Below are 12,979 nucleotides of genomic sequence, written 5' to 3' on the forward strand. Positions count from 1 at the left end.
TAGTAAATCATCCAAGTCATTTAATCCTATTGCTTTCAAAGTTAGGCGAGCTGTTGCTGGCATCGCAGTACTTGCTCCTCCTCCTTGAGCCATTTAATCCTTCTACTTTGGATGAAATCCTCAAACTTCCTGTTGAGCTCGTCGATCTCTAGCATCTCTAGCTCCTCCTCAGTTACTCCGCCGCAGGTTTGCTCCAACTCCAAGGCGACGATGTTGGCATCGTCTTCCTCGAGCCCAGCTGACTTGAACCGCGATGACACCGGCACCTCCTCTCGTTTAATCCCTTGCTCTCCCGAACAGCTTGCCGACGCACCTTTGGTGTTGCTACTGTAGCAAAGGCTCCATTGATAAGAACCACATGCTTGAGCTTGAACGGAACATGGCGGCAGTTCAGAAGCCATGACGACATCGTCACTCGTGGACGGGGTGGCCATGCTGGAGGCGCCGGGGAAGAAGCAGCAGCAATCGGCAGCGAGGAAGAGGAAGATGGCATTTGAAAGGACGAACAGCGCCTTCTTGGTCGTGACAAAACCGCACAAGGCCGCAAGCCGAGCTGATAGGGCGGCACCGAAAGGGAGAGAGGATGAAGAAGCCCCGGCAGCGGCGGCGCCGCACAAGGACGATGAGATCAATGAGAGGAAAGCAACGGCGGCGAGCGCAAAGGCGACCTGCGAGACACCGACACCAGCGCTGCAACGCGTGCCAGTAGTAGCCATTGCGGCGTCTCTTTGGTTGCCGCATTGCTGGTGCTGGTCTAGATGCATCATGTGATCCATGCTCTCTTCTTTTATTGCTGTGAGAGCAGGATCACTCAGAAGGGGAGAGGAAGGTTGTGTGCGTGAGTGTGAGGGTGTTGGTGCTCCTGAGGGGAATCAGGTGTACGTACGGTATTTATACTAGTTTTCACTACCGTGCTGGGGACTATTATCGTACAAGTCGTGAAGCAATGAGTGATACATGTTTGTTGGCTGGTTTCATTGCTGGGATCTATATATTCTAAACAAACAGAGAGCAGGTTCAGATGCTTGTATTGTTGGTGCACTTTCCTTGCAGTTGTTTATGCAGCGTTGCCACCTATAGCTAACTAAAGCCTTGTCATCACCTCCTTAGAGTAAGTACACCAGGAAGTCTCATGGAACTTGCTCATGCCTCCTATACGAAGTAAAGTAACTACTACTAGTTAATACTGCTGGTGACCATAGGTCCAGTAGATGCAGTGGAGTTCACGGTTGACAGCGACATTTTTTCTGTATCGTTCCGTCGTTACCACAAGTTACTTGTTTCAGCTCAACGCAGAAATTGCAGGCCACGCAGGACGGCACCGTCAGAGTTTCGTCGGCGACAGTGATGTCATTCTTGAGACTTCCGAGCGAATTGCAGGCCAGGGCCAGGAAAGTGCCGGGAGCATTCCAATCAGCAGCAGCGGCGCAAAGCAAATACTAGTAGCAGCACTACTCCTTTAGTACTAGAACAGATTGCTGGGGACAAACGAACGAACGGCTGTGTGATCAAAATCGTGCAACTGCCAGCGGGAACAGCGCATGTGCTGGCAGACATTACCTTAATCTCTTTGGGTCGCCAACAAGTCACCAAAAGGCATTGCACTTTCTGAATTCTGATGGCTTCAAGTTGTGTTGGATCTTGGCAGCGACACGTGGCGGCGGCGGTGGTGTTAGATCTGCTCCGCCGCGCATGTAGATGTAGGAGGGAGACAAGCAGCAGCAGTATCTGAACAAGTTTGTTAGTATCGGTTTCTAGCCTAACAATTGTGGTTGTGGGAATATATGTACTGTATGTAGGAGGATGATGTCTGGAATCTATCTGGGTGTGTGCAGTGCAGGGGAGGGAGTGAGGGCAGCCCGACAATCGGCGACTCGTGTCTTGTCCCTGCCCATACGTGTAGGTCAGCCAAATCGATCGCATTTGCAAAGGGGCAGCACACCTGTCTTGTCTCCCCTGGCTTCTGAGCCTTTTATGTCTCATTCATGTAGTGCTCTCTGGCCTCTGAGCCTTTTATGTCTCCCCTGGCCTGTGATGTGTAGGGTTTGGGATGTTACTCTGCGACCTGTTTTCCTTTTGTTTTGTTGTTAGAGGTGGTGGGATATTTCTAGTTTCAAGATGTTTCAGACTGTGTAATAAATTCTGACCCGCTGTATGGTTTCGTTTCCTTGCATAAAAAAGGAACCGGGGAGGCCCCTGCTTATATACATATATAAAAAAAAGAGTTCTAAAAGGTATTTCCTTTGTCTCAAAATGTAAGACGTTTTTAACACTGTGAAAGAGTATGTGTGACCGGAACATTGGCCAACTGAGCATTTTTTTTGGGCAACTGAGCATATATATAGCTCATTTTACTCGCCAAATGCAAGAGAAGAATAAACATCTACAAGAAAGTTTTTTGTTTTGCTTTACAAGCTGAAGAACACAAAAATTGCCACGAAACTCGATAGGATGCATGACGAAGGGCAAAGATCGATTGGCTGACCGGCATGATAAAAGTACAGACATGTGTTCTCGATGCCGTGTATGTCGCCGAATATCGCATACCCAAAATTATCTTGCTTGTTTGCTACAGAACTGTTGGTAACAATTATATCATATTGTGCTCACTCAACTTATCATAGTTTCTTTCCTTTTTTTCCCCTTTGATGACCAGGTAGAGATGATAAATGATGCATCAAGACGCTCGTATGAATTCTGGTACCTTTAGACCCAAAAAACGGGCACTCCTCAACTAAAACTTTTTCATCTATGGCTGAAGCAAATTTCACAAATGTCAAGCCTTAGGGTAAGCAAGACAGAAATATCGCCACAAAAATGGAAGGTACAAGGGCTTACCTGCACAGCACTTACGTCGGCAAAATAGCAAACAGGGGTAACAAGACACAATAAAAATTATAGCTATATAGGAATAAAATTCCAACTCTCATCAATAATTCACACCACAAACAACCTCACACACGTAGAGGTTCTGGGTATATATATCTACACAGCACTCCTATCAGAACAACACAAAAGAAAGAACCGTACTGCTCATCTCAACCTAGTAAATCGTCTAATTCCTTCATTTAATCCTATTGCTCTCAAAGTTAGGCGACCTGTTGTTGGCATCGCAATACTTGCTCCTCCTCCTTGAGCCATTTAATCCTTCTACTTTGGATGAAATCCTCAAACTTCCTGTTGAGCTCCTCGATCTCTAGCTTCTCTAGCTCCTCCTCGGCTACTCCGCCGCCACTGGTTTGCTCTGTCTCCAAGGCGACGATGTTGGCATCGTCTTCCTCGAGCCCAGCTGACATGAACTGCGACCACACCGGCACCTCCTCTCGTTTAATCCCTTGCTCTCCCGAACTACTCGCCGATGCAGCTTTGGTGTTGCTGCTGTAGCAAAGGCTCCATTGATAAGAACCACATGCTTGAGCTTGAACGGCACATGGCGGCAGTTCAGAAGCCATGACGATTCCGTCACTAGTGGACGGGGTGGCCATGCTGGAGGCGCCGGGGAAGAAGCAGCGGCAATCGGCGGCGAGGAAGAGGAAGATGGCATTGGAGAGGACGAAGAGAGCCTTCTTGGTGGTGACAAAGCCGCACAAGGCCGCAAGGCGAGCTGATAGGGCGGCGCCGGAAGGGAGAGAGGAGGAAGAAGAAGCCCTTATAGCGGCGGCCCCGAAGGATGACGACGAGAACAGGGAGAGGAAAGCAACGGCGGAGAGCACGAAGGCGACCTGCGAGACACTGACACTGGCACTGCTGCGCGTGCTCGTGGCCATTGTGGCGTCTCTTTGGTCGCCGCATTGCTGGTGCTGGTGTAGATGCATCATGTGATCCATATGCTCGCTTCTTTCCTTGCTCTGAGAGCACGCAGGATCACTCAGTCAGAAGGGAAGACGAAGGCTGTGTGTGCGTACGTGTTTGTGAGGGGGCAGATGCTCCTGAGGGGAATCAGGTGTACGTATGGTATTTATACCAGCTCACACCGTAGTGGATCGGAGGAGTATTATTGGTACAAGTGGTGAAGCAATGATACTCCTACATACATGTTTGTTGGGTGGTTTCCTTGCTGGGATCCAAACACAAACAGAGAGCAGTTTCTCAGATGCCTTGTAGGTGTACTTTCCTTGCAGTTATTTGGATCCGGCTTGCCTGCTCCCTCCCCATGCTCTCATCCGTGCTTCTACTTCATCCTACGGCTGTCTTTTTTTCCTTTTTCTTTCTTATCTAATCATCTCCCCCAGTTGTTTAAGCAGGGGTGCCAACTAATTAATTAAAGCCTCGTCATCTCCTTACATGGAGTATATGCCAGGAAGTGACATGGAACTTGCTCAACCTTAGCTAGGCACGTAGCGGATGCCTCCTGTACGAGGCAAAGTAATGATTAGTACTAGTGCTGACCATACGTCCAGTAGATGCACAATTGACAGCGACATTGTGAAACTCAATCAGTAACTCTTTTGCTAACACGGTTACTCTTGTCAGCTCAACGCAGAACTTGCAAGCCACCCACGCAGGTCTCGCACATCTGCACAGTTGACAGTGATGTTCCTGCGATCTACTCTCCTGCCTTGAGGCTTGGAGTAATTAATGACGGGGCAGAGCCAGGAAAGTGCCGGGAACATTCGGACCAAATACTACTGTATGAATTCACTAAAAGGCATTGCACGGCCGTCCTCGCCACCGACATCATGCAGCCAATGGCGGGAACCAGCGCATGTGCAGGCAGGTAGTAGTACGTAATATATTACCTTAATTAATCCCTTTGGGTCGCCCAACAACTCACTAAAAGGCATTGCACTTCCTGAGTTCTGATGGCTTCAGGTTGCGTTGGATCTTGGCAGCGAGATCGGCGCGGCGCGTTGTGGTGGTGGTGGTGTTGGATCGGCCGCGTGTGTAGGAGGGGGACAAGCAGCGGTATCTGAAAGAAGAACAAGTTTGTATGCAGGAGGAGGATGTCTGGAATCTATCTGGGTGTGTGCAGGGGAGGGGAGGGGAGGGGAGGGGAGGCAGCACGACAACCGACGACTCGTGTCTTGTCCCGTTCATCCGCCAGCTGTTTTCAAAGGACGCAAATCTTTTCAGGGAGAGTGCGAGCATGGGTTGGTAGAGATCACATTTCACAGCTATAAACGGTTCAGGCCACGCCAAGTGGACCACTCTTGTCTTGGATTCCAAGGGCCAAACTGGTCCGGATTCCAATCAAGGTTGCATAAATCCATGTTAGAAAAGCATTTCCTAGTGGGGCAGCACGGTTTCAGTCCCTCCGTCCTATAATAATATAAGTAAGAGCTCTTATATTATGGGACGGAGGAAGTACTTGCGACTGGATCATGAGTTAACTATATATACTCCTAGCTCATTTTACTCATCAATTGCAAGAGAAGAATGAACATGTACATGAAACGTTTGTCTGTTTTTTGCGAGCTGAAGAGCACCCAAAATACCATGAAACTTGACCAATGACCGACATGATAAAAGTAGGGACATATGTTTCGATGCCGTGTGTTTCGCCCAATATCGTATAATAACCAAATTATCTTGTTTGTTTGATACACCACTGTTGGTAGCAATGATCGATACTACTCCTTGGATGATGAGAGGTGAGAAAGATGCAACAAGACGCATCCCTTCGATCCCCTTGGTTCACCTCCTATCCACGCGGCTGGCCAGCCTCGAGGGCACCCACGCGGAACGGGACGCACCGAGACAGAGCGTCGCCCCTCCTCCGCCGCCCTCTCCTCCACTTCTCCATCCCCTCCCCTGCAAACCCTAGGGCCACGGCCGTCGGCCTTCTTGCTCCTCGTCCGACACCCTGCGGCCATGGCTCCGGCCGTTCTGCAGCAGTTTGATGGGTCCATCGATGAGACAGGCTGCCTCCATGGCCATCCTTCTCCTGTCCTACATGGCAGCAGTTTGATGCGTCCATCGATGAGTCTGTCTGTCTCTTCTCATTTGCAGAACACGGCAGTTAGCTTCAGTAGCCTTCTGGCCTGGTCTGCTAGAAGCAAGCTGAGAGTGTGGATTGAATCCATCCATCTGGAGCACTCATTGTTGTTATTGTTCCATAGTGTCATGGGCATTTTGGTTCTAGTTTAATTTATGGCCTCCCACAGGCAGATTGATGTATTTTTGGACAAGAACAACAAACAATGATAACCTCTGCATCCCCACATTTTTATTCATCTTATGTTCATTTGTATGCATTAACATTATCTGTTCGCTATTCTTTTTTATCAAATACAACAGTGTAGTATCTGTAACTGAATCTTAGTTGATTTTGTTTCGTGGCATCACACCTTCTTCTTGAAGCGACTAGAGAGAAGAGATGACAGATGCACTTGCAAATTGGACGTTCCATTCTTCTAGATTCATAGCAATCCAACAATGGATACCGATTGTCGGTCCCTTCTTCAGTATGCTTCATTTTGGTCCCCATCCATAAATTTGCAACTCATGCAGCACTCATGCACACTTGTAACTTGGTTACTTTATTACTAACTTAATCCTAAAACAAAGGCAGAATGATGATACATATAACAAAGCCTTTGTATCTAGTTGCTACTATTTCTTTTTCTCTAAATAAAATTCTCTAAAATAGTTGCTACTGTTTGTTAGGTCGAGGGCCTCATTTTTTAATCGGCACCGGGCCTCCGTTTTCTCGGATACGATCCTGATCATGAAGCTAGCTAATCTTTCGATTCACAAGATTCCCACATCTCACTTTTGTGCAACTCTCATACTCTAACATATATTTGTCCTGTTTATCCATCTGTACACATGAACTGTTTTTTTTTCTTGGTGCATAATCCGGGTGAGCAACATTGGTTCTCCAATATCAGAGTATATGTGGCCATCTAGCCTAGTCTGCTAGTACTATCTTCCATGCATTCATTATTTAATTCTCCACTCTCAGATTATATAACACAGTATGATTTTTTTTTTTGAGGGAAGGCAATACAGTATGAAAATTTGATGAACAACTAAGCAAGGAAATTCTGTTTGTAGTTTCAAGCCATTCAAAGTTGTTGTTGTGATAAGACATTGATTTCAAGTCATGCAAAATTATGTTGCTGCTGGAAAAAAACAGCTACTAAATTATTCCCATGTAGCAACTTTGTCTCATTTTTATTAGGTGATCTTTATAATTCTGTAGCAAGGATATAAGGGGAGTTAGTTACATTGTAAATTTGGATTTTTAAATGTTCTACACCATGTTATGTCAATATGACAAAACTTGCCTACCAAACAGAAAATTTAAACAAAGAGGATTGTGGATGGAGGGGTTTTGTGAATTCAAGGGGTTTTGAGGGGATTGGGTGGAAGGAAGGGATTCACCCTATCCCCTGAAATCCCCCCCTCCCCAAACCTCCCCAATCCACTTCTACTAAACAAAGCCTTATTGATAACACAGCCAAAGGTGCAATTGCAAGTTTACAGCGAGTTTACAGGCACAGGTCTCTCGAACATATAAGGGCGACGGCTTATGGACAGTTCTATTGAGGTAAGTGTTTAGTGTCCAACACAGCAACAGGAATCCAGACATCCTAAGACACATACATCGCTCATCAAACATGGCTCAAATTATGCACATCGAAATCTTCCCAAGAGTACACGAATGCCTAATTACATACAGTGAAATTTTGCAAAACTAAAACTTTAGAGTGGGGAACTGCCCTCAAACTTCAGAATGGATTACCACATTGGCGCGGCGGAGAACTTCTGCTACCAACAGATCCTTCAGAGAGATCAGAACACGCCGAAAAGCGTGGCGGCGGCGAATAACAAAAACAATACTCCTCCCAGCAGGCCAACCTGGCGAGAAAGGCACTTTCTTGTAAGTCATATGAACCAGAGCCAAGCTATCAAAGTAATGCAAAAACATGAGCCGGAGGTTACTAGCAATACGCTCTTTGTTATCTTACCAGCTTCTCGGATAGGTAGTTGGCTAGGAATGCTCCCCCGATGATCGCAAGCAAAGTTGCAACCAAGTGTCCAGCTATGGCCCCGCTAGCAACGCCCAAAGGAGACTGCAAAAAAAAAGGCCCGGTTTACACTTACGCAAGAGCTAAACCAAATCAACAAGCAAGTGATGTTACTGCGTATTCAACAGACCTGTGCGGCACCCAAAGCAATTGTAGCCAGCATAGAGCGATCCCCCCACTCCTGCATGTACACAAAGTTTGGCAGGCGATAAACCACTTGTTCATGAATTGACAAGATTTGAGCATCCAACCTTCTACGGCAGTGATTGTTTGACAGACAGTATTTCTGAACATGAGAGGCAACTTACCGCAAAGAAAACAAGACTGAAGGATTTCCAGAGAATCGCAAGAGGACTGGTGATTTTCAGTGAAGCCTACAAACCAAAACAACCTCCAGTAAACAAAAGATGGAAGGCAGGGATGGAACTTTCATTAACTTCAATTTTTTTTTGTCTGAGACATAACATAAGGAAATCCAAAATGCGCCACGTTCTAAGGATACAAATCTTTGCTAGTAAAGCAAAAGATTACGCTATATCTCTTTGGAAATAGGTGATGCTTTAGAAAGTGTGTAGCCAAAGTCAGACCTCCCAAATTTATCTTGCACTGCATAACAAAATATTAAGATTGGAAATGTGAAAAAAGTACCATAAGATTTGTCATGAAAAATATTTTCACAATACTACAACGCTGCAATGCTTCACTAACTTATTCATATGCAAAATAACGGTCAAAGTTGGATATTGGAGAGCAAGCTAATGTCTGAAACGTCAGAATCAAAAACTCTCGACAGAATCAAAATATCTGGAAAGCACAACCTTTTCCTTAACAAGCTCCTCAGCTTCAGCCAGTTCACCAGATTCAGAGCTTTCTTGAAGATCCCCATTCACTTTATCTGGAAGTGCCCATGCATCTTTAATTGATTTGAAACCAAAAAATGCAAGGAGCGCAACCGCTGCATATTCTCCTATGGGTAATGCTGCAGAAAAAACATGTTTGTGCTTATGTCTTAGTATATCTTAGCACAAAGATAACAAATACGGAGTATATGCTACAAACTACTCCCTCCGTCCCAAAATAACTGTCTTAAGCTTAGTACAACTTTGTACTAGAGCTAGTACAAAGTTGAGACACTTATTTTGAGACGGAGGGAGTATTTTATAGACAGTAACAGAGGAAGCACTGAAAATTTAATTTTAAAGCACGAACTAACTGACTTATTTAAGGTCTGTAGCGTTACTAACTTGTTTGAAATTGTGCTGGTACAGACTGAAAGATCCGTCCAATCACGACACTCACGATAGTCATCAGGGAAAGAGCAGCCATTGACCCAAGTAAAACCTGCTCATCAATGCACACGACGATATCACTAATTCACCATTAACGTAGTTAGCTAAGGAACTTTCTCTACAAACAACAAAACTGAAAGCAATGCTATCATCATCAGGTGAAAAATATATGTATCACTATCATTAATATCTTGAACTCTAGCTAAAAAAACAGTCTTTCTGCTCTTGGATGGATCCAACATATGTCTTGTGTTTACAAGAGGTTGTTCTCTGCTAAACTTTCAACACAACATGTAAGAGCACTGACCATTAGACGCCTCAACAGAATCCAGTTAAAGGTCATATATGTCTTTTGCATACACAAAACGGCATAAATAATTAAATACACTATTCTCTCAATCAATATGAGACTGACAGGAAAGGAAAAAATAGGTAAGAGCAGAATTGGAATAACTAGGCAATAAAGTGAGGCAGATATAAAACGTCAAGGTCCACAACATACCAATGCCTTTTGATACTGCATCGCGAGTAGTGCAGCAATGAAAAATGTCTGCAATGACCAAAAGGAACAGCCTGGTCAAATTTCTTGGTTTAATTGAATGTATTAAAAATATCAAATAAGCATCAAACTAAAGCATAGGATGTTGGCTGAAGAGAGGTCTAAATGCAGAGAACATTTTAGAAGAACATATAGCTACAACTGATGGTCTAAATTACATCACAATTATTCACTGTCAATGCAATATAACCCCTATATTGCAGAATTGGCAAGCACATTCTCTGATTCGCAAAATAGCATAAGCCACAATCAGAACTGTAGATGAAGCTGCATGCTGCTAGTGCTATGTGCCATGTTTCATACAATACATTAAACACCAATGGCTCATCATGTGTCACTCCACAAGAGGGGTTGGCAACATTAAAATAAGGTCAACTCTGAACATTAATGATGGAGCATGAGAATTATAACCTCTAAAAGGGGTTTACAAGGCAAGAGTGTAGGTGAAACCTAGACTTCTGAGTGAAACAAAAGTTCAGTTTGTTTAGTGAAATCAGTAACGCCAATTGTGTCATGAAGATCTTCCTTACACCACAAGGTTACCAAAGTACAAATTTGTCTTTTAAGAAAAAGTGAAAAACTCTTACTAAAGGCGGATAAGGAACATGCCAAAATGTACATAAAGGAAATATGAAGAGAAAAAGGCGAACTGAAATGGTTTATATACCTTATCCCCGATCTCGGATACAAAAATCAGCATAAATGCTGCCGTGAAACCTGACTTTGCTAGTGCAGCTACAACTGCAGATGGCTGTCCTTTAAAGAAAACGATAAAAGCAGATGCCAGGGCACACAGAAGTAGCACGGCAGCAATAGCTTGCATGTAACGAGATCCCGAAACTGGTTTTGCTCTGCCATGCATTGTCAATGATATGAGCTCAATGTTTTCTGTATCAGGACAGGACGAAAGCTGGATGAAAACCAGTTGAGGGGCGAGAACTCACGGTTCATTTGAACTTTTGGTACCAGAACTATCCAACTGTTCCCTGCGGCCACCTGCTTCATCTCCTCCATAGCTCCCAGCTCCAAGGTCTATGTTAGATGTTTGCACTCTGACATCATACCTTATTGGCTTCAACCATGACAACAACCTACATCTTACTGTTAAAATGAAAACATGTAACTAAAGATATATTTGCCTCACCAAAACTGAACAAGAGACTTTATAAAATGAAAAGGTCTTTATTCTGGCAGATTGCAATAAAGGCGATTTTAGGTGGTGTTATGCAACTATGCAAGAGTCCTTTGCCATAAAAATAGAGAATGCAAGTGCACGCCATTTAGAAGTTGGTGTGCATATGGGCAAGTGCGCCCATCATACAGATACGATGCTTCCCGAAAACATGGGTAGGGTGGCTGATGAGTAAAATCCCCAAAGATGCAGAGTGACCCTGAGAGAGCACAAACTGAGATTATCATGACGAAAATTATACATTCCTGGCCTCCTTGGTGTTGCTACGACCACAACTGAACTTATATATTTTCTAGTCCGTTCCGTCGCGTACACCAAGGATAATGACGGCGAACAATGTGACAGATTTTGTTTGGGCATTTCACCGAGCATGTCATGGGCACCAGCAGCCACCACTCATGTACATTGAACATGGGGTCACTGGGGTTGAGTTGGGACAAATCGGCTAGGCACAGAGTAAACTAGGATCAACCTTGAGCAGCTAAACAGAGCCATGGACGAGGATGGATCATATTTGGATATGGTTAGCCGCAGCAGAGGAAGACCCAAGCAAAGCAAGCAAGCTAGTGATCCTTCCTTACCGAGGCAAGACGAGACAGCCCGAGCCCCCACGCCAGCGGTCCAGCAGTGGCGGGGAGGAGGACGGTGACCGAATTCCAGGCCGGAGGCGTGTTGGCCGGCGCCAGCGCAGGCGAGCCGAGCGTGGCTCCTCCGGCGGGCGGCGCGCTGCGAGAGGCACGGGGGAGCGGCCGGCGCCGGGAGGAGGAGGGCGTGGCGGCGAGGCGCCGCGAGGCCGGAGTGGCCGCACGCTCCGGATGCCATGCGGGTTCGGGATAGGGTGGTCAGTCAGCTGTCCGTATCGCCTGAGGCGGAAGCAGCCTGTCAGTGTGCAGAGAAGTGAGACTGAGAGCGCGTGGTCCCCGTGACAGAAAAGCGGAGGGGATAGAAGAGAGCGTCTCGGTCAGCGCCGGCCTGGCGCGCGGTGGTGCGGAAGCCGGCCGCCGCTGCCGGCCGGATCCGGGCCGGCGGTGGGGGCACGAGGAGCTGAGACGAACCGAGAGAGGCCAATTGGCCAAGCCTACCTCCGCCGAGCCACTGGCTGGGGTCGTCGCGCCACACGCTAGTGCACTGTGGAAGCCTCCCGTTTGGCGGATCTGGAAGCTCTGCTCCATGAGACGACCATTGGAAGCATTAACGTACGCGGAAGGGGCGAGCGAGGAGGTAATCCACGTGTCCCTTATTACTGCGCGGAGGTGAAAAGGAAAGAAGCGTGCTTTTAGCAACGGAAAGAAGCGGTTGGGTTCAAGGGGAATTAAAGAGGAGAGAAAAGCGGTGGAGGCCGATCGAGAGAGGGGCTCGTTCTTCCCACCCCGAGTGAACTGCGCCCGCCTCGTCTCGCCTCACATAGGAGGAAGAGTTTCTCTTCCATGGCTGGCAGAGGAGCCGTCGCCCCCACCGACACCCGCTCCCTCAGCCTCGTCCTCGGCACCCACACCTCCGATGACTCCCCCAACCACCTCATGCTCGTCGACGCCGTGCTCCAGCTCCCGCCGCACCTGGCTGCGGCAACTGTCGCCGAGGGCCGCACCCCCCGGCCCCGTCCGTGACCATCGGTCACTCAGCGCCGCATCAGGGCGAGGCCAACCGCGCCGGGCGTCTCCCGGAGCTGCTCCGCCCATCTTCGCCCGCCCAGCAGCCCCTCCACGCCGGCTGTCCGGAGCTGCGCCGCACATCGCAGCAAGGTAGCCTCCCTCCTTGGCCCTTACTCATCATTTCTTCCTCATCTTCCAACCCCCTTCTCCCTTATCCCTTCTACAACGAACTGCTATGGTTAGCACAGATTAGTACTTTTGCGTGTTCTGATTTTTTTTTGGATTCCCTATGGATACACTCTTGCGTGATTAGTAAAAGTTTGTACAAATGATGTTGATTCATGAAGTACGTTACAACAAATTGCAATCATGTG

The 12,979-nt window shown here is 46.8% G+C and overlaps 1 protein-coding gene across 1 annotated transcript; it reads right to left on the reverse strand.

Annotated features, from left to right (window-relative positions):
• Nucleotides 1-7,376: 7,376 nt before the first annotated feature.
• LOC123051315 (GDT1-like protein 2, chloroplastic) lies at nt 7,377-12,254 on the reverse strand. The gene is made up of 11 exons (XM_044474167.1): nt 12,096-12,254; nt 11,595-11,892; nt 10,766-10,922; nt 10,489-10,672; nt 9,765-9,812; nt 9,218-9,314; nt 8,792-8,952; nt 8,282-8,347; nt 8,104-8,154; nt 7,914-8,018; nt 7,377-7,803 (listed from the first exon to the last, which is right to left on the reverse strand). Exons 2-11 carry the CDS (start codon nt 11,833-11,835, stop codon nt 7,738-7,740), a joined length of 1,176 nt encoding a protein of 391 aa, XP_044330102.1. The 5' UTR covers nt 11,836-11,892; nt 12,096-12,254; the 3' UTR covers nt 7,377-7,737.
• Between the last annotated feature and the right edge of the window lie 725 nt (nt 12,255-12,979).

Source organism: Triticum aestivum, chromosome 2D (genome assembly GCF_018294505.1).
Source record: "Triticum aestivum cultivar Chinese Spring chromosome 2D, IWGSC CS RefSeq v2.1, whole genome shotgun sequence".
Lineage (NCBI taxonomy): Eukaryota > Viridiplantae > Streptophyta > Magnoliopsida > Poales > Poaceae > Triticum > Triticum aestivum.